A 25,096-nucleotide genomic window follows, 5' to 3' on the forward strand; every position below is an offset into this window, starting at 1 on the left:
AGCAGCTCACCTGTATGGGCTTGCATTGCAGATGGTGACGGCAGGGAAGGTCATGGTCTTGAAGCCAATGGCGAGGGAGGCGGAGACGCCGTAGCTCAGGTATGTTAGGATGAGGGACCCCCAGTTCCAGAAGACCAGGGAGGCAAAGAGCAGGGTCAGCAAGAACCAGATGACTTTCTTCTTGGGTCCCTCGCGGATGATGCGCTTGGGCCCGTGGGTGTTGGTATTATCACAGTACCAGACCAGCAGCTCTTTGTAGGTGTAGCCGGGACCCTTCTGGAGGCGATGGAGAGCCTTCACAAAGTACCTCTTCAGGGTCATTTTGGGCTCTGTCATTGGAGGAAACAGGAGCCCGTTAACAAAAACCGTCTGAGAAAACAACACCCAGAGTTACCTTGCAATGCAAAGTTGGCATCTTCCACCTGGCACTACAGAAAACGGTTTAGGGTTTGAAGTAGACATCAGTCCAGTCCCCATCATGGGATAGAGGCCTGCTAGCTGCTATTGTGGCCCCCTCCCCAATGATACTTGTTTCATTAGTATTATTTTACTATGTATTGATGGATGTATTTTACTATTTAATATCCTTCCCTTCCTCCTGGAGGAGCCCAGGGTGGGAACTAGTGTTAGAAACTGGGATAGAATAGCTAGGAGCCAAAAGGCTCCTGGGACCTGGACGCCAAAACAGAATGTCTAGTTGCCATTGGGGGGGGGGGGTAGGCAACACTTTTTAATTCATTATTTTCATAAGCATGAACTAATATGCAATTCACATAAGTGACACGTTGTTAATATCACATTGTTAACATAAATTGTTAATGCATGTTTAATTTGGTGTTTACAATAAAAATATTGGGACCATACTTTTTCAAAACACTCTACTCTTTATTATTAAACTCCTTATAGTGTCTGTCCTTAACATATACTTTGCGTCTTCACAGCACATAATTTCAGTAATCCTTGAGTGTCAGCCAGGCACAAAAAATGGCACCCAGACTTTTTGAGGTGCTCGTAAATGGAGAATCTTTGGGTGAGAAATGCACCTGGTGCCCAGCTAGTTTCAAACCCTGGCAGGATCATACCCACAACAAAACATTTTTTAAAAAAGCATTCCAAGAGCAGTTAAAATATTCAAAAAATCACATTCTAAAGCTGTTACATTTAAACATTTTAAAATCAGTTTTAAATGTTCAGGGATCTCAGGGTTGCCAAGAACAGTGTCCTTCCACCATCAGATGCCTAGGTAAACAGGAATACTTTCATATTCCTTCTGAAAGTCAATGATGAAGGAGAACATTCTATGCCCCCAACTGGGCAGCCACCATTGGCATTACCACCACCAAGATCTCACTGGCTGATACTAGGGTCTGAGATACTTGATATTCATAATTACATTGTAAGAGCATCATATCTAATTGTTCTGTACAGTGGTACCTCTGGTTACGTACTTAATTCGTTCCAGAGGTCCGTTCTTAACCTGAAACTGTTCTTAACCTGAAGCACCACTTTAGCTAATGGGGCCTCCCGCTGCTGCTGCGCCGCCAGAGCACAATTTCTGTTCTCATCCTGAAGCAAAGTTCTTAACCCAAGGTACTATTTCTGGGTTAGCGGAGTCTGTAACCTGAAGTGTATGTAACCTGAAGCGTATGTAACCCGAGGTACCAGTACATTTAAAAAGTGGAATTTTAATTGAATATTTTGGTATTGATTTTATTGATCGAAACCACTTAGATCAAGGGAAATAATAGTGCCACTGTATTCTGCTCTGGTCAGACCTCACCTGTTCTGGGCACCACAGTTCAAGAAGGACACTGACAAACTGGAACGTGTCCAGAGGAGGGCAACCAAAATGGTCAAAGGCCTGGAAACAATGCCTTATGAGGAACGGCTAAGGGAGCTGGGCATGTTTAGCCTGGAGAAGACGAGGTTAAGGGGTGATATGATAGCCATGTTCAAATATATAAAAGGATGTCACATAGAGGAGGGAGAAAGGTTGTTTTCTGCTGCTCCAGAGAAGCGGACACGGAGCAATAGATCCAAACTACAAGAAAGAAGATTCCACCTAAACATTAGGAAGAACTTCCTGAAAGTAAGAGCTGTTGGACAGTGGAATTTGCTGCCAAGGAGTGTGGTGGAGTCTCCTTCTTTGGAGGTCTTTAAGCAGAGGCTTGACAACCATATGTCAGGAGTGCTCTGATGGTGTTTCCTGCTTGGCAGGGGGTTGGACACGATGGCCCTTATGGTCTCTTCCAACTCTATGATTCTATGATTCTAGAGTCTCCTTTGAAGAACAACACAGTATATAAAAAATAACTAAATAAACAAATGGTCCTTGACAGGGATGGAGATGGGTCTGAACCGGAGCAGGGGGTATAGAAAATCTACCAGCAATTTGTTCTCTGTAAACCTCATTGAAATGAACAGAAACCAGACCGTGGTGCCAGGCCTGGTGGATTGGGGCCCCTGCTGGAGTCATCAAGTAGGAAGTCAAGTGCCACGTGGATCTTCCACTCAAGGCACCAAATGTTTTGGTCAACCCTGGATTTAGATTTTGCCAGAATGATTCATATTTGACTCTGGAAACCAGGAGATATTCCTGCCACTCCTTTCTCCATCTATGCAAACCCATGCAGATGGGCAAAGCTCTTTTCCCACCATCTGTACAGGGGAGCAGACTATGGCCTGCCAAGGCCTGGCTGCCACAGAAAACCAATTCACTGTGAAGTGGTGGCCATTTTAGCCTTCACGATGAAGAGTTAGGGTGCCATAAGCCAGAGCAACACTTCCACGGGACTCCTCAGGCTGCTTCCAGACTGTTCTCCAGGGGAGCCAATCGTAGACCAGCCAATTCAGGTTGCACAGTTAAAGCAGTGGGTTGGGTGCTCTCGCGCAATCCCCAAAATCCCAAACTTTTTGCGGCAAGGGAGGCGAGGGGGAAAGGGAATGGAAAGTGTAGGTTAACAAGTGCTTGACATTGTAAAGGACAGAAGAAAAGTTCTGCTGAATCAGGCCACCATCTAGCACAGTATCCTGTTCTCACAGTGGCCAACCAGATGCCCCAATGGGCAACTCAAAAGCAACCTCCCTGCAAATGAATGCTTGATAAACAGCCAACTTTGTGCCAATGAAACAAGATGCACAAAGCAGACATGGTGGAGTTATGGGGAGGAAGGAAGAACAAACCCTGCAAATGTCCCTATTTTTCAGGGATGTCCCTGATTTATAGAAGCTGTCCCAGCTTCTGGTTTGATCCTGGGATGTCCCACTTTTCCTTAGGATGTCCCTATTTTCATTGGAGAAATGTTGGGAGGTACAGAAAAAGAACTGGACTGGGTCCCCCACCCCCTCCACTTATTCCCCCCCCCCAATTACTTTCACCCATGTTTGATGACAGGTCTCAGAAGTTGCAGGAGGACACAAGTGACTGAGCCCAGTGGCGTAGCATGGGTTGTCAGCACCCGGGGCAAGGCAAGTAATTTGCGCCCCCTAACCCGTGGATTTGCCCCCCCTAACCCCAGATGTTGCGCCCGGTGCGGCCGACCCCCCCTGCACCCCCCACGCTACGCCACTGACTGAGCCCCCTTTGGGGCACCTTCCAATCCTCTGTGACTTGTTAGGGATGCAGCTTTCATGGTCTCTAGAGACCCTCCCTCCTGCCCAGTGGAAGCCAGGAACATAGCTGCCCCCACCCCCCAGCAAGCCTCTGCTCTCCTGGAGGCTGAAGGAGGAAGATTCCTCCCAGGCAAGAAAGAGCTGCCTGGCAGGGGCAGGACCAGAGGTTATGTTTTTCAAATACTTTCGCCTTTAAGATACCATCGGTACATTTTGTTCTGCCGATGGAGGGCTGCGGTGGAGTTTGCATTGGCCTCGCGAGTCCTAAAAGGCACGCCTTGTACTCCTCTAGCATGCCAAGGATGCATATTTCTGAATCGGTCGATCCCAAGGTGGAATGTCGAAAGAAGAGAAAGAAAAGAGAAACCCAGCAAGTGCTTAGACAACGGTTTGTAAGGTGTAAGGGCTCATCCACACTGACCTTTTGCCCTGTTCCTTCCAGGCACAGGCCTGCACTTTGAAGCACCCTTTTTCATTTTTGCTCCAGAGCCTTCCCTGACTGGGATTGCCATTTGCTCTGATTGAAAGAGTGGTTTCTCGTGGGGAAAGCAAAAAAAGAAAAGAAAAAGGGGGGCACACTCAGACATAGAGCTTTCAAGTGCAGACTGTGGCTGGAAAGTAGAGAGGAAAGGAAAGTGTGGATAAGCCCTAAGCAGTGAAGCCAGAGCTAATCTGAGCAAGGCCAGCAGGGCTCGATGGCAGGACACCTGCTTGGCATGCAGAAGGTCCCAGGTTCTGTCCTCAGTGGCATCTCCAGGTAGGGATGGGAATGTCCCTTGTCAGAAACCCTGGAGAACCACTGTCAGGCTGCACAGATCTTCGTCTTCTTTGGTGATTACTCGTAGCCAATATTGTCTTCCATGAACACAGTTTTAACAGCGAGTCCGTAAGTGACTATGGAGGCCAGTTCTGGATCCACATGTCCTTCCACAGTTGGGACAGGTTTACGGGCAGGAGTTGATCATGGCAGAGGCAGAGTTAGCTGCTCTGGCACCCAGAGTGGCACACATGCTGTGCACCTGGGGGGCGGGGCGACCTGCCCACGGGGGGGGCATGGCGAATGTCCCACGGGGGCGTGGCAGCAAGCACAGGGTTGGTGCCTCCCACGGGGGTAGCGCGGCGATGTCACCCCCTCAGGGATGACACCCAGGGCGAACCGCACCCCCGCACCCTCTTCCTCTGCCAGTGGATCATGGTGAGGGGTTGCCAAGCGTGCCTTCCTCGTAGCGTGTTTCTCCCTTTCGTCATGAGTTTGAGCATCTTCAAAGCCCATGACACCTTTGGGAAAGGCTGTTCCCCAATTGGAGCACTCGCAGGCCAGTGTTTCCCAGTTGTCGATGTTTACACTACATTTTTAAAGATTTGCCTTGAGAGAGTCTTTAAACCTAGTTTGTTGACCACCAACATTACACTTTCCATTTTTAAGTTTGGAATAGAGTAGTTGATTTGGAAGATGATAAGCAGGCATCCGCACAACATGACCAGTCTAACAAAGTTGAAGTTGAAGAATTATTGCTTTGAAACTGGTGATCTTTGCTTCTTCCATTGCACTGGCATTAGTTCGCTTGTCTTCCCAAGTGATAACATGGAGCTAGATGGACCAGTGGTCTCACTCAGTTTCCTATGTTCTGCTTTAAATCAGCCCTTTATTTAGAACAATGAGAACTGGAACCTTGTGTTGTTTTTAAAGGAAAGAACCATAGCTCAGTGGAAGTAGAGTATTGCTTTTCACACAAAAAAATCCCAGGTTGAATCCCCAATATCTCCAAGTGGAGCTGGGAATGGACTCTGTCGGACATGCTGGAGAGTCGCTGCCAGTCAGTGTTGGCAATACTGCACTAGATGGAAGCAAGTCAGCTTCCTACGTTCTCACAGAAGACCTTGTGGAGAGAAGCAGCTGTGGGGACTTTCATTCTTACAGGGTCCCATTCTTGTCCATTTCCTATATTTTAGCCCAGGAGGCAACAAGGTCTTGGATCTTAAAGTTCTTCCCAATGTTTAGTCGGAATCTCCTTTCCTGCAATTTGAATCCATTGGCTTGATCCTACCCTCTGCAGTAGCAGAAAAGAAGCTTGTGTCATCTTCCATGTGGATTTTTGAAGATGACTATCAAATCAACTCTGAGTCTCATCTCCAGGCTAAACTCTCTCAACCATTCCTCAACGGCCTTGGTTTCCAGCAGTGTTAGAAACTCAGAGATATAAGCTAGGCACCAAATGGCTCTTTAAACCAGGGTTTCATCTGCCAAAAGGGAATGCCTGGTTGCCATTTTGGGGCCAGATGGCTTGAAAGTCATATTTTCAATAAGACTTTTTTGGCTCCTGAAATTCATTCCGATTGTGCAGATAAAATATAATGGATAGAATTCTACATGATGTGTTGCTAGTGTGTGAAAAGGGTCAAGATCCCAGGATCCCCAGGAATGCACCTCCAGATGGTGGAGAGGTCAGGTGCCATCCTGGCATCCGGGCATCTTCACTTGGTTGCAAGTGGCCGATAGCACAGGTACAAAATGTGCCTGATACCTGGTGAATTTTGAATGTTGATTTCCAGACCTTGATTAACTTGGTCTCTCTTTGAACACCTTCCAGCTTGTCAATAGCTTCTACAACTATGGTGCCCATAACTGGACATACATCTATCTATCTATCTATCTATCTATCTATCTATCTATCTATCTATCATCTATCTATCTATCTATCTATCTATCTATCTATCTATCTATCTATCTATTTATCATCTATCTATCTATCTATCTATCATCTATCTATCTATCTATCTATCATCTATCTATCTATCTATCTATCTATCTATCTATCTATCTATCTATCTATCTATCTATCTATCTATCTATCTCTCTCTCTCTATCTATCATCTATCTATCTATCTATCTATCTATCTATCTATCTATCTATCTATCATCTATCTATCTATCTATCTATCTATCTATCTATCTATCATCTATCTATCTAATCTATCATCTCGGCCTTCATCCAAGGATCACAGGGTGGTTTACAATATAAAAACACAAAAATACATAGTAACAAACAAAAACGAACCTCCTCTCCCAGTCTAAAAGGCCATGTTTAATTAGTCAAAGACCTGGGAGATGAGGAATGTTTTTGCCTGGCGACTAAACATATGTAATGAAGGCACCAGGTGAACCTCCCTGGGGAAAGAACTCTACAAATGGGGAATCACCACAGAAGAGGCCAGATAACTCCCAGATAAACACACCCAATTCTTCACCTGTTCCTCAGAGGTCTTGTATTTTTCCATAATGCTGACCACCTTTGGTCTGATTCAATCAGGAGTTGAATCCCGCTTTAGTCTCCTGCAGATCCTCATCTCTCGCTGCCCTGCCCCAAACTGCTCTTTCATAGAGCCAGATGGAGATTCCTCCCCTCCCCCAGGGGCCATCTTCTTCTTCTTCTGTATGCAAACCCCATTAGAGAAGAATGAACTCAGGTTGAAGCAAACACACTCAGACTCTGCTAGGCAAAGGCTGCCATGCCAGGCGCTCTGGGCGCGGGTGTTTGTTCCCGGATGAGTCACTCATCTCCCCAGAGGGCAAATGGGGATGCTGTGTAGCTAACGAGAGGTGGCCGGGAGCCCATGTTACCTTTGGCAAAGCGCCAGCACACTTCCTGGGTGCCTTTGATTTTCCCAAACATGAACGCACACACTGCAAAACCTGACGGCGGCATGTGCAGAAAATGCAAGCTGGCTCGTGAAAAAGCACGAGGCAAAGAGGGAGGGCCGTAGCTCAGTGGCAGAGCAGCTGCCTTGCATGCAGAAGGGCACAGGTTCTATTCCCAGGTGGGGCTGGGAGAGAGAGTCCCCCTGCCTGAAACCCTGGAGAGCTGCCATTGTCAGGGCTCATCGAATAATTCCAATGGATTGCTGAATATTGCTTTATTGGATATATGTTGTTTATTTTAAAGTTACTGCGACTTTTTTGTATTGGGTCCAGTTGTTATTAGGTGTGTAATATTTGCTGTCTATTTTGTTGTTTCTTCACCTTGTTTACAGTAAGTGGTACTTTGGTTCTCAAACTTAATCCGTTCCAGAAGTCCGTTCCAAAACCAAAGCGTTCCAAAACCAAGGCACACTTTCCCATAGAAAGTGATGCAAAATGGATCAATCCTTTCCTGACTTTTAAAAACAAACCCTAAAACGGCCATTTAACATGAATTTTACTATCTAACGAGACAATTGATCCATAAAATGAAAGCAATAAACAATGTACTGCAGTCACACAATCAATCAATCAGTAGCTGAACTGGGTTCCACACAGTCACAAAAACAAAACAAAAAAGCCGCAAAAACAAAAACACAAAATAAATAGCAAAAACAGACAGACCTCAGCGTAACACTCAAAACGGAGCACGTCCGGCTTCCAAAAAAAAGTTTGCAAAACAGAACACTTACTTCCGGGTTTGCAGTGTTTGGGTTCCAAGTTGTTTGAGTACCAAGGTGTTTGAGAACCAAGGTATATCCGTATCGAAAGGTGGGATACAAATTAGAAGTGAAATGAAACCCACTCTTACTTTCTTCCCCATGCTTTCTATTCACACCCTCCCCCCCCTTTTCATTTCTATTTTTTTTTTTTTTTATATAATAATGTTTTTATTTGCTTTTTTCCAAGGTCAGATACATCGTCAGTTATTCAACAAAGGCAGTTTTACAGAAAGAAAAAGAAAGAGGTTATAAGCAAAAAAGAGATCTTACTTTACAAAACAATTTTTCATGATCTACTGGACTTCCCCACATCTTCCATCCCCTGCATCTTTTTCAATAAAATAAAGTTACAGCAAATTAATACCTTGTTTCCTGTGTTTTGTACTTTCCTCAATTGTATATTAGGTTTAGGAGAAATATTGTTAGTTCACAATTCCAACAGTCCTCAATATAGAAACTTTACCCTAGACTTTAGTCATTTCCTCATCAGAACTTAAATTCAGCAATATCAGAAATTTGAGATCTGAAGCTTGTTGTCTAAAAACTTAACAAATTCTCAACATTCACATAACTTATAATGTTTTTGTAAATAGTCCTTAAATTTTTTCCAGTCCTCTTCCACTGCCTCTTCTCCCAGGTCTCGGATTCTGCCAGTCATTTCGGCCAGTTCCATATAGTCCATCAGCTGCGTATGCCACTCTTCCAGCGTGGGTAGCTCCTGTACCTTCCAATATTTAGCCAATAGAATTCTTGCTGCTGTAGTTGCATATAAAAAGAAAGTTCTATCCTTCTTTGTCACTCTCTGGCCCACAATGCCCAGGAGAAAGGCCTCTGGTTTCTTAGTAAAGGTATACTTAAATACCTTTTTCAACTCATTATAAACCATTTCCCAGAATGCCTTCACCTTCGGGCATGTCCACCAGAGGTGAAAGAACGTTCCTTCAGCTTCCTTACACTTCCAACACCTTTTATCAGACAAATGGTAAATCTTTGCAAGTTTGACTGGGGTCATGTACCACCTATATATCATTTTCATAATGTTTTCTTTCAAGGCACTACATGCCGTGAATTTCATATCGGTGTTCCATAACCTTTCCCAGTCTTCAAACATGATGTTGTAACCAATGTCTTGAGCCCATTTAATCATAGCTGATTTAACTAACTCATCTTGTGTATTCCATTTAAGCAGCAAGTTATACATTCTTGAGAGCACTTTCGTCTTAGGTTCAAGTAGTTCTGTCTCTAATTTTGATTTTTCCACCTGGAAACCAATCTTTTTATCTTTTTTAAACATCTCTTGAATTTGGGCATAAAGAAACCAGTCTCGCACCTTGTCCTTTATTTTTTCTAAACTCTGCAGCTTCCAATTATCTCCAACTTTTTCTATTATCTCACAATATTTAGCCCAACCACTCTCCATGTTAAGTACTTTAGTGGTCTTCGCCTCCGTTGGTGACAACCACCTCGGTGTCTTATTTTCAAATAAGTCCTTGTATCTAGTCCAGACATTAAACAAAGCTTTCCTGACAATATGGCTCTTGAACAATTTATGTACCTTTACCTTGTCGTACCACAAATATGCATGCCATCCAAAAGCATTGTTAAACCCTTCCAGATCTAGGACATCAGTGTTTTCTAGTAGAAACCAATCCTTCAGCCAGCAGAAGGATGCTGCCTCATAATATAACCTTAAGTCCGGCAGGGCAAACCCCCCTCTTTCTTTAGCATCTGTTAGTATTTTAAGTTTTATCCGGGGCCTTTTGCCCTGCCAGACAAATTTCGTAATGTCCTTCTGCCACTTTCCAAAACACTCCACTCTATCCACGATCTGCAGGGTTTGAAACAAGAATAACATCTTTGGCAATACATTCATCTTTACAGCTGCAATTCTTCCCGACAAGGTAAGTTTTAGTCTTGACCAAATTTCTAAGTCCTTTTTAATTTCAATCCAGCATTTTTCATAATTATCTTTGAATAAGTTCAAATTTTTCCCGGTCAAATTCACCCCCAGGTATTTCACTTTTTTAGCCACATTTAACTCCGTTTCTCTCTGAAACTCATCTATTTCTAAAGAAGTCAGATTTTTCGCCAAAACCTTTGTTTTTTGTTTGTTCAACTTGAATCCTGCCACCTGACCAAACTCATAAATTAATTCTAAAGCTCTTTTAGTACTAGCTTCTGGCTCCTGTAGTGTTAAAACCAAATCATCTGCAAAGGCCTTCAACTTATATTGTTTACCTCCGACCTGTATTCCTTGTACCTCCTGATCCTTCCTAATCAAGTTCAGCAATACCTCCAGGACCGAAATAAATAGCAGGGGTGATAGGGGGCACCCCTGTCGTGTTCCTTTTTCAATTCTGAACTCTTCTGTCACCACATTATTCACTATCAATTTAGCTTTTTGCTCTGAATAGATTGCTTCTATACCATTTTGAAACGCCCCTCCCACTCCCATCCCTTCCAAATTTCTCTTCATAAATTTCCAAGATATATTGTCAAAGGCCTTCTCTGCATCTATAAAAATTAATACAGCTCTTGTGTTCAAATTTGTCTGTAGTAGCTCCAGAACATCTATAATGTTCCTAGTGTTGTCAGACAGATGTCTACCAGGGAGAAAGCCTGCTTGGTCTTTATGAATTACTTCATTCAGAACTTTTTTAAATCTACTTGCCAGAATGTCAGCAAAAATTTTGTAATCCACATTCAGGAGTGAAATAGGACGATAATTCTTGAGTTGAGTCTTTTCAGATTCCAATTTTGGTATCAAAGTGATGAATGCTTCTTTCCACGATTCCGGAGCCCCCTTCCCCTCCATAATTTGGTTACACACCTCCACTAATGGTTGAATCAAATAATCTTTTAAAACCTTGTAATATTTGGAGGTGAGTCCATCTGGGCCTGGGGATTTCCCCAATTGCATGTTCTGAATGGCACTTTCTATTTCCTGCTGTGTTATTCTGTAATTCAGGGTTGTTTGTTTATCTTGGGATAATTTTTTCAATCCGTTACTTTTTAAAAATTGAATAATCTCCTCCTCCGCCTGTGGACCTTGAGTAAACAGTTTTTTGAAATATCTCTGGAAACACTTTCTAATTTCTTCTGGTTTCTGAATACTTTCTCCATCAACCTCCAAATTGGTAATAGAATTCAATTTGTGTCTCTTTTTCAGCTGCCATGCTAATAATTTTCCACATTTGTTTGCTGATTCAAAAGATCTTTGTTTCATTTGTTTAATTTTCCATTCTACTTCTTGGTTTATCAATTTGGCATATTGTGCTTGATGGAACTTAATTTCTCTTAACACTTCTTTTGACTTTGGGTTAAGTCTAAGTCTTTTTTCACCCTCTCGTATCTTCTCTAAAATCTTGTCTCTTTTCCCATTCCAGAGTTTTTTCTTAATAGAATTTTGTTGAATCAGAAACCCCCTCATTACAGCTTTGCTTGCGTCCCAGATTGTTCTCTTGTCCACCGGGGTATTCATATTGATTTCAAAATAATCCTTCAACGTTTTTTGGGCCTTCTTCACAATCTCCTGATCTCTGAACAAAGTGTCATTCATTCTCCATCTGAAGGATCCAGCTGGCACAAGTCTCAGATCCATTTTCAATGCGTTATGGTCGGAGCAGGTTTTAGGGCAGATCTCTATTTTTTTTGTCTTAGGGGCCAGCCCTCTAGTTATCCAAATTTGGTCAATTCTTGTCCATGATAGGTGAGCCTCAGAAAAGAAAGTCCCTTCTTTACCTAGTGGGTTTTTGGTCCTCCAAATGTCGATCAAGTCCATATTGTCTGTCAGTTCAAAAAAAGATTTAGGTAGTCTGCCATCTTTAGTCAAATTTTGGTTTTGTGACTTATCCATATGTGTAGAGACGACTCCATTCATATCTCCCATCAAAATGATGTTAGTGTAGTCTATATGATCCAACATTATCTCATGCAGCTTTTTGTAAAATTCCGCTTTCCCCTCATTTGGTGCATATACTCCTACTATCAAAAATTTTTCTCCTTGTGTTTGGATTTCAATCGCCAAAATTCTTCCTTGTTCATCTTTAAATATCAACTTTGGTGCTAGGTTCTCTTTTGCATAAATCACTACTCCTCTTTTCTTAACTTTGTCTGAGGAAACAAATTCTTGGCCTAATTTTTTGTTAATTAAAACTCTCCTATGGAGCCTAGTCACATGTGTTTCTTGTAGGCATATGATGTCCAATTGTTCCTTTCTCAATATGTGAAAAATCTTTTTCCTTTTCTCAGGGGAATTTGCACCATGAATGTTCCAACTAAATAGCTGCAGAGACATCTTGAATCAAATTGTTAGCCAGTAGGAGTGTCTTTCTTGCTATCAAGATCTGGAGGTATTGCACCAGGCGGAGGTGGTGGCCAGGCACCTGCTACTCCTTTCCGAAGGTCCTCCCCGTAGTCGTTCAAAAATTTTTCTTGATCTTCTGCTGATCTAATTCTCACTTTTTTCCCTTTAATGCTGAAGGATAGTCCTTGAGGGAATTCCCACCTATAAGGGATTGTGTTGTTTCTCAGTAGGCTTGCGAGGTCTTTATATGCAATTCTTAAATCCAACAGCTGTTTCGGAATGTCTCTGAAGATTTCTGCAGTTCTTCCCTGAATCACCAATGTATTTTTAAAATGAAGGCCGAGTATGTTATCTTTTTCTTGCTTAGATCTCAAAATGACCAAGCAATCTCTTGGTTTGTCCTTCTTTGCTACTCTTCCCAGCCTGAAGGCGGTGACAATTTTAAAGTCCTTGTCTTCTGCGATACCCCAGAACTTTGATATTTCTGCCGTCAGGTAGCTGATCAAATCTTCTTTCTCAAGTTCTGGTATATTCCTAATCCTAAGGTTGCTTTCCCGGTTTTTCAATTCTGCCATGGACAGGTAGGCTTGCTGTTCATTAAGCTGTCTGCTCAGTGGTCTTACTTCTCCTCTTACTTCCTCTATCCTCTTTTTATTTTGGTCTGCCTTTAAATTTGCTTCTTCGGCTAATTTACGATTTTCTGCTGTTGTTGCCTGCAAATTTCCAATGGCCTCTAAATTTTTAGAAACTTGGTCAGTCAATTTGTTGATTGTGGCTGTCACCTGATCAAACTTAGAGGCCTGCTCATCTGCCTTTTTATTTAACGCTGCCAGCTGTTCCAAAATTTCCTTAGATACAGGATCTAGTCCTCCTGCAGCCATGTCCCGAAAAGCTGGCTGTTTAATTTCTCCTTCTTGCAGACCTGTAACTATTGGAACTGATGATCTGCGAGGCTGCACCGGCAAGGTTGTTTGTATTAGCTCAGATTGTTTTGCTTTTTTGGCAGCTCTTGTTTTTGCGGCTCCACTCATTCCACAGCTGTCCATGTAGCAAGGTCAAATTGTAAATCCCATGGGAAAGACAAACCGAAAGGTAAACATCCAGGCAGAAGCTTTACAAAAAACCCTGCAGTTCCCAGAGACTATATATTCCACAATCCAGTAGGGGGAGCTCCCCAAAAGTTAAGAGAAAAAAAAAGGGTGAAAAGTTTCCACCATTAAATTCCCCTCTTTAAAAGTTCCAAAAAGTTCCAAAAGTTAGAGAAAAACCGAAAACCAAGGGGTAGAACCTTCAAAAGTTCATTTAAACTAGCAGAGAGTACGTGTTCTTTACAGTGGTGCATGCACAGTTCCTTATTTGTAACCACAAAAGTAGCCCCAAAGTAACTTTAAAGTCTTGTATACAGTTACCGCAGTCTGATGATTTTTGTATCCAGACAGCCCGAGAGCTGTTTTGAAACTTTGTAATCCACACAAGAGAGAAAGGAAGAGGTTGCTGCCTATATCCTCTTGTAAAAAAAAGAAATTCTCAACTTTTCTTAACTTTCCATGCACTTTAATTCGAATTTGCAAGGTGTACTCCAACTTCTTAAAAGTCCCTCTCAGCGCTTCAGATTTATAGCTCTTTGCTTGGTGTTTAAACAGAGCCGGAAGACGGACTTCCTTTTTAACGTCTCCCGCTTTCAGCCAAATTTCAGAAATTTAGAGTCCCAAATCTCAAAAACCTTACTCACGAGTAAGTTGATTCCAATCGAATGTTCAAGGAAGAAAGGTCAGCGCTCATCAGCAGCAGCCGCGCGGCTTCACTCCCGCGGAAAGAGCGATGAACTCACAGCACCGCTACCCCCTCCACGTTCCGGAGCCCCTTACGGGGTCCCTTCTTCGTTTCCGAGGTCGCTCTTGGTGCCCGCCGAGTCCCACGACCACAGGCTCACTCTACCTGTGGTTTTTCTTAACGGGTCTCCGCTTTGCCGTAGCGGACGACCCTTTTCCGCGGAGCCCCTCTTCACAGCGCGAAGAGGACCGCCATTGCTGTTTCGCGCCGCCTCCGGAAGTCCCCCCCCTTTTCATTTCTAGGCACTGGTCCACACTTTCCCAGTCCATATCTGAGCATTGGGGGGGGGGGGGAGGTTTGCCATGACATTTCCCCCACGAAAACAGGCTCTAACCCTGAACAGCAATTTGGGATTTATGTGGATTTATTTTCAGCTGTAAAGAGCAGGTTTTTACAGAGAAAGCAACAGGGCCAAAAAAAAAAAAAGTGCTTGGAGATGGAGCTTTAAAGCATGGTCCCATACCTAGAAATGCAGCACAAAAGGAAGTCTGGATGAGCCCTCCGTGTAGAGACTACTGAGCTAGATGGACCAAAGGTCCAGCGTCCAATCATGCTGTCATCTCAGGGACTGCATCAAAGTCAAACCAGGCTAGGACCCGCTGCTCCCTGACGCTGGGAACAAAGGCCTCTCCACCTTGGTCATGGGCACTGCAGCCCCAGGGAGCGGAACGGGTGTCTGCAGACGGCCCACGGACTCCGATCGGGAGGCATTTGCAATCTCTAGCCTGGCAGGCCGGCTGAGTGGCAGGGAGCCAGTGGCGGAAGCCAGAAGCAATGTGCTGTGACCAGGCAAAGGAAACATTTGCCGGGCGTGCAGAACCTGTGCTACAATTGGCCGCAGTTTTGCTTTTGTGGGGAGCACCTGCAAAGTCAGCTGCTGTTGCATGTGTTTGGCAAACTCTGACTCAGCAGGATGAATCTTTAGGCTTCTTTCTTTGTGCAAACAGCAGTGTGTGTGTGTGTGTGTGTGTGTGTGTGTGTGTGTGGCTATGGCTCTTGTCCAGTCTAGGAAGACTTGCATAGAGGCACTACACATTTTCAAAAGCCAGAAGTGGAAAAATTATGGAGGACACGTTCCGCCTCACCCATCTCCCTGATGTGGAAAGAGAGATGATTGTAGGAGGAAGCAGGGGCATAGGAAGGGGGGGCTGTGGGGGCAGACTGCCATGGGTGCCCTTACTGAGGGGGGTGACAAGCCTACCCTGAGCCGTGGGGTTAGTGGGGGAGCTGTGCCACTCTGTTGGCAGCATTCCCTCCTTCCCAGTTAGTTTTGACAGCTTGGGGGAGGCTTGGAAGTTACGGGCGGGCAGCGCGCTGAATGTCCACCATGGGCGGCGCACTCCGCTCTCATGTGCTGCTCGCTCCGCCTCTGGCTGCAGGGCATGCACGTCACTCCAGACACCCAAGTGGCTATCCTGGGAGGGCACCCTCCACACCATGTCCCCCTTGGGAGCGCACCTACCCTGGGCAGCATAGATATATCCTCCGCTGCTGGAAGGAAGCCCATTCAGCTGGGTCTACAGCACTACTGTAAGACCATCCCAGCCCTGATTTGCTCCTTTGGCGGAGCTGGGACTGGCATTTTTTGAGTCCTTGGCAGATATCAGCAGCCAAGGAGCTTGGGGGGCTGGCAGACTAGAAAGCTGCCCCATTCTTGCAGGCCCTCAGGTGGCAAAGGGCCCACCTGCATCCCTCCCCAGGAGACCTCAGGGCGAACGGACAAGAAGGAAGGGGAGGATATCTGGCAAGATCCAGTGGTGGAGTGGAGCAGAGCCAAAGCCTCACCATTAATTCCATAGCAGGGACAACCACATCTTCTCCCAGATCACAGCCAATCCTCTGCATGCCAATTAAGTCAGAAGCTGTTCTCAGAGAGATGTCCCCACTCACGGAAGCTAAGCAGGCGCAGGGGGAATCAATTCCATCAGCACGCACGGCCAAGGGTTCAAGCGCACCTTCTAGTTTAAGAAAATCCCAAAGCCGCTTTCTTAGGACCAACAGAAATGCTGCAGAATAACTGAGCAAGCTTTTGGGTCCACCAGATCTCTTCCACAGGCTGAAAGTTAATCAAAGTGGAAGGGATGAAAGAATTGGGCGTTCAAGCCACTGTTTCTGCCCAGGCCAAAAGCACCTTTTTGTTGTGTAGGCTTAGAAGGGAACCTGTGCTGGAGCGCACCCGCACCTCAGAATTGGGAAGGGGACATAGCTCAGTGGCAGAGTCATCTGCCTTGCAAGCAGAAGGTCCCAGGTTCAATTCTTGACGGCATCTCCTGGTGGAGTTGGGAGTGACTCCTGCCTGAAATTCTGGAGTGCAGCTGCCAGTCAGTGTGGACAATGCTGAGCTAGAACAATGGTCTGACAGTATGGCAGCTTCCTATATTCCTAATTTGCTTCTACACGCCACTGGTGAGAGTCTTGTATCCAGGATGACTCCAGGCGAGGAGGGAGCCTGGAAGGCATAACTGCCAGAGGGGAAATGGATCAGAGAGAGTCATCTTAGGGCCTGTCCTGGTTTTTCACCACCACCCATTTCGCCATGCAGGATACGACTGCATTGAGCCTGTCTGCAAACTGAGCTATGCCCACCCAGCTGATCTGTCTAGGCGCAGCCTCCCTGTGCCTTACCTGGCAAGCTTCTGTCTTCTCCAGTAATTGCTGGTGGATCCATAGCGATCTAGGACGGCGTTGGCTCAAAAGATGCCACAGGGGGAGTGAAATGGGCAGAGAGCGCTGTCCTCCATTCGCCAATGGGAGGCGAGTGCCTTCCGAGACCCACTCAAGTCCCAGGCAGAGCTAAGGGAGCTTCAACCAACAGCCCCTTCCTGCGGCAGAATTTATCAGGCGTTGGTAGCAATGGCTGTTTTCGGGAGCAGAACAAGCCTTGGGTTACACATGTGCAAAAGGGGGTGTCCCCTTTGTCTCCTGCAAAAGGGAAAGAGGCAGATTATAAATGACCATTGTTAAAAATGTCATTATCACCGCCTGTCCCTTTCTGCATTCATTTCCTTCTGACTTCACTCTTGACAATGCCCCTTCCCTCCAAAACCCCCCACCTATGTGACTATATACCTGCAACTCAATATATGATTTAATACACCTGATGCAGTGGCATGTACTCCACAAAAGCTCTTGCCATTGTTAATTTGTTAGCCTTTAAGGTGCCACAAGACTCTTCTCAGGCTTTTAAGGCAAAGAGATGTCTTTAAAATAAATTGTTTAGCAGTGTTCTGTGTTTTTAGCCTACACTATGCAGAGGCTGAGTGCTCACTGGAAGGACAGATTGTGAAGCTGAGGCTCCAGTACTTTGACCACCTCATGAGAAGAGAAAACTCCCTGGAGAAGACCCTGATCTTGGGAAAGATGGAGGGCACAAGGAGAAGGGGGCGACAGAGGACGAGATGGTTGGATAGTGTTTTTGAGGTTACCAGCATGAGTTTAACCAAACTGCGGGAGGCAGTGGAGGACAGAGGTGCCTGGCGCTCTCTGGTCCATGGGGTCACGAAGAGTCGGACACGACTAAACGACTAAACAACAACAACAACATGCAGAGGCAGGAGGCATAATTGCCTTGAAAGTGCAGCAGGTTTAAAACATCCCTCAGAATCTCCTCTCAACATCTGAAGATCTCAAACTTTGAAAGGATGTACACAGATTTTAAAATTTGGGTTAAGCTTTGCGATTGTAGGGGGGGGGGGTAAATGGATCCTCCCTGCAGGGTCTTTCTCAATACGTACAGGCAAGAAGCATCTCATGGGGCAGGGGGATGAAAACAAATGCTGGAATCTACATAGAATCACAGAACTGTAGAGTTGGAAGGGACCACAAGCTTCATCTAGTCCAGGCATGTTCAAAGTCTGTTTGGGGGGCTTAATCCGGCCCACTGGTCAGTTTAATCTGGCCCCTGTGGCTGTTTATTTCCTGGGGGTAAAGTCCTGAAAAACCTCAACAACTTCAACCCTAAAAAATGGTTAACAACTTTGGTCGGCCCTCATGGCCCTTCACTTCATCAAATCTGGCCCTCTTTGAAAAAGTTTGGACACCACTGATCTAGTCTAGGGGGTAGGCAAACCTTAAGACCTGGGGCCAGATCTGGCCCAATCGCCTTCTAAATCCGACCCGCAGATGGTCTGGGAATCTGCGTGATTTTACATGAATAGAATGTGTCTTTTTATTTTAAATGCATCTCAGGGTTATTTGTGGGGCATAGGAATTCATTCATTTCCCGCCCCAAAATGTAGTCCAGCCCCCCGCAAGATCTGAGGGACAGTGGACTGGCCCCCTGCTGAAAAGGTTTGCTGACACCTGATAGTCCTACCCCTTGCAATGCAGGAATATTTTGCCCAACGTGGGGCAAATTGAGCATGAGATTAAGAGTCTCTTGCTCTACGGACTGAACTACTCTCACAGATGCCATCAGAGCTAAAATTTGCTGCTCTGACTTCTTGACACTGCAGAGGGTGCATGAAGATCCCCCAGTAGAAATGCAAAATGGGAATGTAGGGCAACAGAGGAGCAGGAGACTGCGGGAAAAGCTCCAGGTAGGCAAGGAAGCTAGATGGGCCCAAGGCGGCAGCAGCAGCAGCAGCAGGCCTGACGGTGTGACTGAGAACTAAAGGGAAATGCAAGCAAAATGTCCCAGGTTCAGTCCCCAGTTAAGGTTGGGTGAGACACCTGCCTGAAACCCTTGAGAACCACTGCTGTCCGTCGGTGTGGACAGTACTGAGCTAGAAGGACCCAATGGTCTGATGCAGGACAATGCTGTGGGAGACAGGTGAACATCTCCTGGGGTTTTTGAAGCCCTCCCTCCAGCAGCTGTTCCACCTGTGCTGCTCACTCAGCTGTTGAAATTAAGGTGTGGCTTGCGAGCGTCAGCTGGGAGCACTGGATTGGCATCCCTGACGCTGGGAAAAAAACCTGCCGCCCACAACAACCTGGCCTCTCATCAAGCTCAGCAGGACACACTTCACCTGGCAGAGCACCAAGGATGTTTTCTGGCTAGCATGGCAAATGGGACACATTTGGGGAAACAGAGCTCTGTGTTGCTCTTTGGATGCTGTTTCTTTCATGCAGAAACTGGGGATTGCAAGAGCTGGTCTTTGACAGGGAAGTTGAGCAACAAGGCAGAAGAGAAGGACATTTATGAGCACAGCAAAGTTGCTCACTTAAAACAGGCAGAAACTGGACTCTGGGAGTCCAAGACTCTTGGCACCCAGACAGCGCAAGGTCCTCCCTCCATCATTCAGGCTGCCCGTGGCTCAGAGCCCAAAGCCTTCAGGTTGGGAAGAACAAATAGTTTGAACCACCTGAGATCACTCACTGAGCTTCTTGAACTTTGACTCCTCCTTTGGGAACTGGAATAACCACCATTTAAATAAGCAGAGATCTTTGATAGGCCGGTTAAGGATGCCTCCAGCTCTTGGCTTAGGGACTTATTCAAGCAAAAGGTGACGGGAGTTATTGGAGTATTTCTAGCAATAACTGGGTTTTTTTATATAATTATTGATTGATACCTGCTTCATAAGAACGTTAGAAGAGTCTTCTGGATCAGGCAAATGGTTCATCTAGTTCAATATCTTGTTCTAAAAGTGCCAACCAGATGCCTATTATAAGACACCCACAAGCAGGACTTCAGCCCCAGAGTACTCTCTACCTTCCTGTGGTTTGCAGCAACTGGTTTTGAGAAGCACGGCTGCCTCCAACTTTGGGGGCAGAGTATAGCTATCATGGCTAGTAGTCCTTGATATAAACTTGCTTAATCCTCTTTTAAACCCATCCAAGTTGGTGGTCATCCCTGCCTCCTGTGGGAGGGAGTTCCAAAGATTAACTATGCAGTGCACAAAGAAGTGCTTCCTTTGCTGGCGATCAGCTTGGCCTTCCCCAAACTTGATGCCTTCCGGATATTTTGGGTGGCTCTTCCCATCAGCCCCAGGCAGCATTGCTGCAGGGCACAGAGGCTGGTGAGAGTTGTAGCCTCGAACTTCTGGAGGGCACCGGGTTGGGGAAGGGTTAGGGTTGATCTTCAAAGGAGCCTTTCCTGAGAATTTATTTTTTTTTTTAAAAAAAAAGGATTTGGAAATGGTTACCGGTATATTGATTGATAATTTATTTGTTTAAATTGTTCAGTAAAAATATATACAAAAAAATAAAATAATAAATAAATAAAAAGGATTTGGTCTTTAGCAGAAACTAGGGAAGGGCAATGCACTTTGGTGACTCTGGCCTCCAATGCTGCTCCCATATAGATTTGCAGACTTGGAAGGGACCACAAGGGTCATCTAGTCCCTTGCAATGCATGAAACCTTTTTGCCTAATATGGGTTTTGAACCCACAACCCTGAGATTAAGAGTCTCATGCTCCAACAACTGAGCTATCCCTTCCTGTGTGCTGCCGCCACCCCCTCCTCCCCACAGCCAACATGATCTGCTCCAAACCCTTATCCCCTTCCCAGGGTCACTTCACACATTACACACTTTCCCATATAAGAGCAGAACATTGTGCACATGCCAAACACACGTTTTCCACCATTTAAATGAGCTGCACTTGTCGAAAAGCTGGTGGTTTCAGTCTTGCACAATTCTGATTCTTGGGGAAGGGCAGCGGGCAGCCAAATCTGGCCCTGGTAGAGAGGAGTGGAGCAGGTTTAGGCAAAACTGTGCATCCCTGCTCCCAATTGGGGTGTGTGTGTGTCATTATTCTCCCAGTTTAGCTAACCTTGAGCCAGAAAACAGCCTCAGTGTGGCCGATAGATTACTATCCCCCCGCCCCTTTTCAACACGGAGGTCTCCAGAGGAGTTACAACAATCTAAAAATGCCATTACGGTGGTACCTCAGGTTAAGTACTTAATTCATTCCGGAGGTCCGTTCTTAACCTGAAACTGTTCTTAGCCTGAAGCACCAGTTTAGCTAATGGGGCCTCCTGCTGCCGTTGTGCCACCGGAGCACGATTTCTGTTCTCATCCTGAAGCAAATTACTTAACCTGAAGCACTATTTCTGGGTTAGTGGAGTCTGTAACCTGAAGCGTATGTAATCCGAGGCAGTGGCGTAGCGTGGGTTGTCAGCACCCGGGGCAAGGCAAGTAATTTGCACCCCCTAACACGTGGATTTGCGCCCCCTAACCCCCATATGTTGCGCCCGGTGCGGCCGGCCCGCCCCCCTGCACCCCCACGCTACGCCACTGATCCGAGGTACCACTGTAGAGTATTTAAATCAGTTAAAATAAATTACGGTCAAGAGAGCATTGGAGGAGCCCGACGGTCACTGGATCAGGACAAAGGACATGGGGTAGGGTAACCTAGTCCAGCATTTTGTTCTCACCCTCTTCTGGGAGGCCCACAAACAGAGCCTGAGCGCAGCACAGACACCGCGGCTGGTAGCCACGGATAGCGTCATTCACCGCCATGGATTTGTCTACACCTGCGGTGCTCTGCCACTGGAACTCCCTGCCAATTGAAGGCTGGAGAGCTTCAGAAGACGAGGGGGGAAGCAGCAGCAGCAGCGCCCAGGTGGGTGAAGGGTTCTTGCACTTGCTCGCCCCCTGGGAATGAAGTTAACCCCTTTCTTAACCTAGGAAGGTTCTCTCAAGGTTTGGGGGGGGGAGGAGACAGATTTCCACCCTATAATCATCGCAAGTAAAGGGGAGGGGGGGTTGGGTCATCAGAGAGGCAGCTTTCAGACCTCTTGGAAGAGGGAACGTTCCGGACTTCAATAAGCAAGAGTCCTATGAACTTGAACCACGGAGACTCCTTCTGTCTTCATCAAAGGTGACCCCTCCCGCTCTGCTAGGGATTCCTCCTGTTCTCGATCCCTTGGGTGGGATCAGGGGCGGCCCCCCTCCGAGATGATCGCTTAGGGGAGCCGGCGGAAGAGGCAGCCCTCCGGTTCGACGGAGCCCCCGGACAGTTTGATTCCCTCCCCCCCCCCGCCGCCCACTCGGCTCGGAGGGGTCATTGGAAGGAGCGACCTGCCCATCCCTCACCTGCCTCTCCGCCTGCTTGGCGGCAGGTGCTCCCGCTGGTCCCGCGGACGCCTTCCTGCGTCTTCCCCGACGGCTCCGTCTCAGGCTCCGTCTCTGCCTGGAGCTCCCGCCTCCTCCGTCGCCTCTGCCCCTTTCTGTTGCCCGGAGCGCCCTCCGTTCCTTCCCACCCCCCTCCCGTTCACTTGCCAAATCCTCGCCCGCCCCCACCCTCAGGTCGCCACCTCTTCCTCAGTCTTGTTAGTACAACAACGGCCTGGCAGGCGGAAATGCGGCCGGCGAAGCTTTTCCCAGGCGGGAGGATGCGGCTCCAGTTGGATTCCTCCCCGTCGGCGGGCTGGGAAGGGAAGGCGTGCCGGGCTTAGGGAAGAAAAAGCACTCTGAACAGGCGCAGAAGCCGTCTCTACGCCAACCTTTCCGACAGGGGGCGCTGCGCTTCTGACTACCAGGGCTGCGAAGCTGCTCCCGCTGCCCACCTCCTCTGGCGACCTTTCAGTGCGGGGCAGAGCAGAGAGGGAGGGGAATCGGGACCTGCCTGACTCGGCTGCTGCAGAGCAACCACCCAGCCCAGGACAGGTTTCCTCCAGCTCATAGCCCCATCCCGTCCTGAATTCTCAAAATGCCTCTGAATTAGTTGCTGGGAATCGCAGGTGGGGAGAGAGGTAAGAAGAGCGTGCTGGATCAGGTCAACGGGCCATCTAGTCCAGCATCCTGTTCTCACAGTAGTAGTTGCCTGTGGGATTCAAGCATAAGAGCCTTCTCGCCTCCTGTGGTTTCTCCCCTCCAGTGGCGCTCAGTTGCTGCTTGGTGTCTTTTCCCATTGTGACATCCCTTTGGCCCCTGCCAGAAAAAGATTCTGGGCTGAATGCAGCCTCTCTGGCCTGATCTGGCCACAGAATTTTTCTTATGGAACCTCCAAATCCAGGAGTAGTCTATCTAGGTCCTGGGAGGTCACGTTGAGAACCGGATGTTGGCTTGATTCAGCACTGCAGGGCTCTTCTGATGTACTCACGGGACACTGTTGATGGGGATGGGCTTGATCAGACCCATGTCCGGTGTCCTTGTCTCAACAATGCCCCTGCAGGGCTACCAATCAGGGCACAAAGTTGACCAGAGAGCCCCCTCCCTCTCCACTGTTTGTTGCTTTTGACCTGGCACATTCCAAGATAAACTCCATGCTTCTCTGGAGAGAAACCAAACACATTGGCCACAAACCTCTTTGTTCCTTCTTGAGGGCTGGTCTCTTTGCCTTCTCCTCTCCAGAGATAGCAAGTGTCTTTGCAGAGTTCACCACAGCCCTGCTGATGGCAGACACACAGCTGGAATTGACTGTGCTGGCTTCCTTGGAGGAGGAGGAGGATGCTTAGGAACATCTGAAGGTGCCATCTTAAAGAATTGTAGAGTTGGAAGGGACCCCCAAGGATCATCTACCAGTGGTGGCCAAATTTGGCCCTACAGCTGTTTTTGGACTACAACTCCCATCATCCATAGTTAACAGGACCAGTGGCCAGGGATGATGGAAATTGTAGTCCCCAAACAGCTGGAGGGCCAAGTTTGGCCACCACTGATCTAGACCAACCCCATGCAACATGTCCCTTGGTCTGTGTAGCCCAAGTGCTCCCCTTTTAACACCTTGATCTCAAGCAAGGTGGGAAGGAAGCCTAGAAAGAGAAATGCACTCTGCACATGCCTAGAGGCCCTCTTCTCAGTTACTTCAAACATTCCTAACATGGAATATGCAGACCCTTATCAGCATCATTATTCTAAAACTTCTCTGCTGTCCTCCACAAAAGCTTCCAGGACAGTTTGTTGACTCTGAGCCTGACATTTCCCCCGCCAACGCTGCCTCTTTGTTTTGTTCCACCGCTTGTGCAATTGCCGAAACTCACATCATGGGGCCTCATGTGCAATGTATGACTTGCAGTGCCGGGCTGTGGCCATTGCACTTTTCTCAGTGGAACTCTGGAAGAATGAATGCATCGTTCTAAAAGGCCAATCGACGAGCAAGCAAAGCTCACATAAGACAATGCCCAGGGGACCGTTTTTTGGCACGGGAAGGAAGCTCTACATTGTGTAAACAAAGGGTTCATGATGAGTTTGGCAGCTGGGGAAGCCAGAGGGCTCTCAGAGCAGCAGGCAGGCTGGTTTTGCTTTCAAGACATGAATTGCTGGCAAGCACCTGTGTAGCTGCTTACACCTTAAAGCACACCTCCCCAGCCCACCCTCAAAAGAATAATGGGAACTGTAGCTTTCCCCCACAGAGCTACAATTCCCAGTACTTAGCAAACTACAGTTCCCAGGATTCTTTGGGGGAAGTCAAGTGCTTTCAATGTCTGGAGTGAACACCGACAGATGTCTCTCTTCAACATTTCATAGGATCATAGAATTGTATACAGGCAACCTGTGATTTGCACGGGGTTTGCATTCTGGGTCACTGTGTGCACTGGTAAGCTCATAAGCCCACCCTGTCCCCATTATGCCCTGTTATGCCCCTGCCCCCCTCCATTATGTCCTTTTCCAGGTCCAAAAACAGTACATGTGTGCATGGTCATGTGTGCTTTGAATGCGCACAAAACAGCCGTTCCCTGTACAGTGGTACCTCGGGTTAATAACTTAATTTGTTCTGGAGGTCCGTTCTTAACATGAAACTGTTCTTAACCTGAAGTACCACTTTAGCTAATGGGGCCTCCCGCTGCTGCTGCGCTGCCAGTGTGTGATTTCTGTTCTCATCCTGAAGCAAAGTTCTTAACCTGAGGTACTATTTCTGGGTTAGCGGAGTCTGTAACCTGAAGCGTCTGTAACCTGAAGCATCTGTAACCTGAGGTACCACTGTAGTTGGAAGGGACCCAGAGGGTCATCTCATTCAACCCCCTTCAATGCAGAAATCACAGCTAATTTCCAGAAGTGATCT

The 25,096-nt window shown here is 46.7% G+C and overlaps 1 protein-coding gene across 3 annotated transcripts in view; it reads right to left on the minus strand.

Annotated features, from left to right (window-relative positions):
* SCNN1B (sodium channel epithelial 1 subunit beta) overlaps positions 1–22,358 on the minus strand; it is a 45,778-nt gene extending 23,420 nt beyond the window's left edge. The window contains exons 1-3 of one of the 3 annotated variants that reach the window (XM_081888252.1): positions 22,193–22,358; positions 16,838–17,134; positions 11–329 (exon numbers count right to left, since the gene is read on the minus strand). In XM_081888252.1, the coding sequence (XP_081744378.1) occupies positions 11–329; positions 16,838–16,880 (362 nt within the window). In that variant the 5' untranslated portion in view covers positions 16,881–17,134; positions 22,193–22,358. Of the gene's footprint in view, positions 1–10; positions 330–16,837; positions 17,135–19,722; positions 19,792–22,188 lie in introns of those variants that run through there. The other 2 variants (XM_081888251.1, XM_081888253.1) reach the window with 2 other exon arrangements.
* Between the last annotated feature and the right edge of the window lie 2,738 nt (positions 22,359–25,096).

The sequence above is a fragment of the Podarcis melisellensis genome (genome assembly GCF_964234715.1).
Source record: "Podarcis melisellensis genome assembly, chromosome: 14".
NCBI classification, from domain to species: domain Eukaryota; kingdom Metazoa; phylum Chordata; class Lepidosauria; order Squamata; family Lacertidae; genus Podarcis; species Podarcis melisellensis.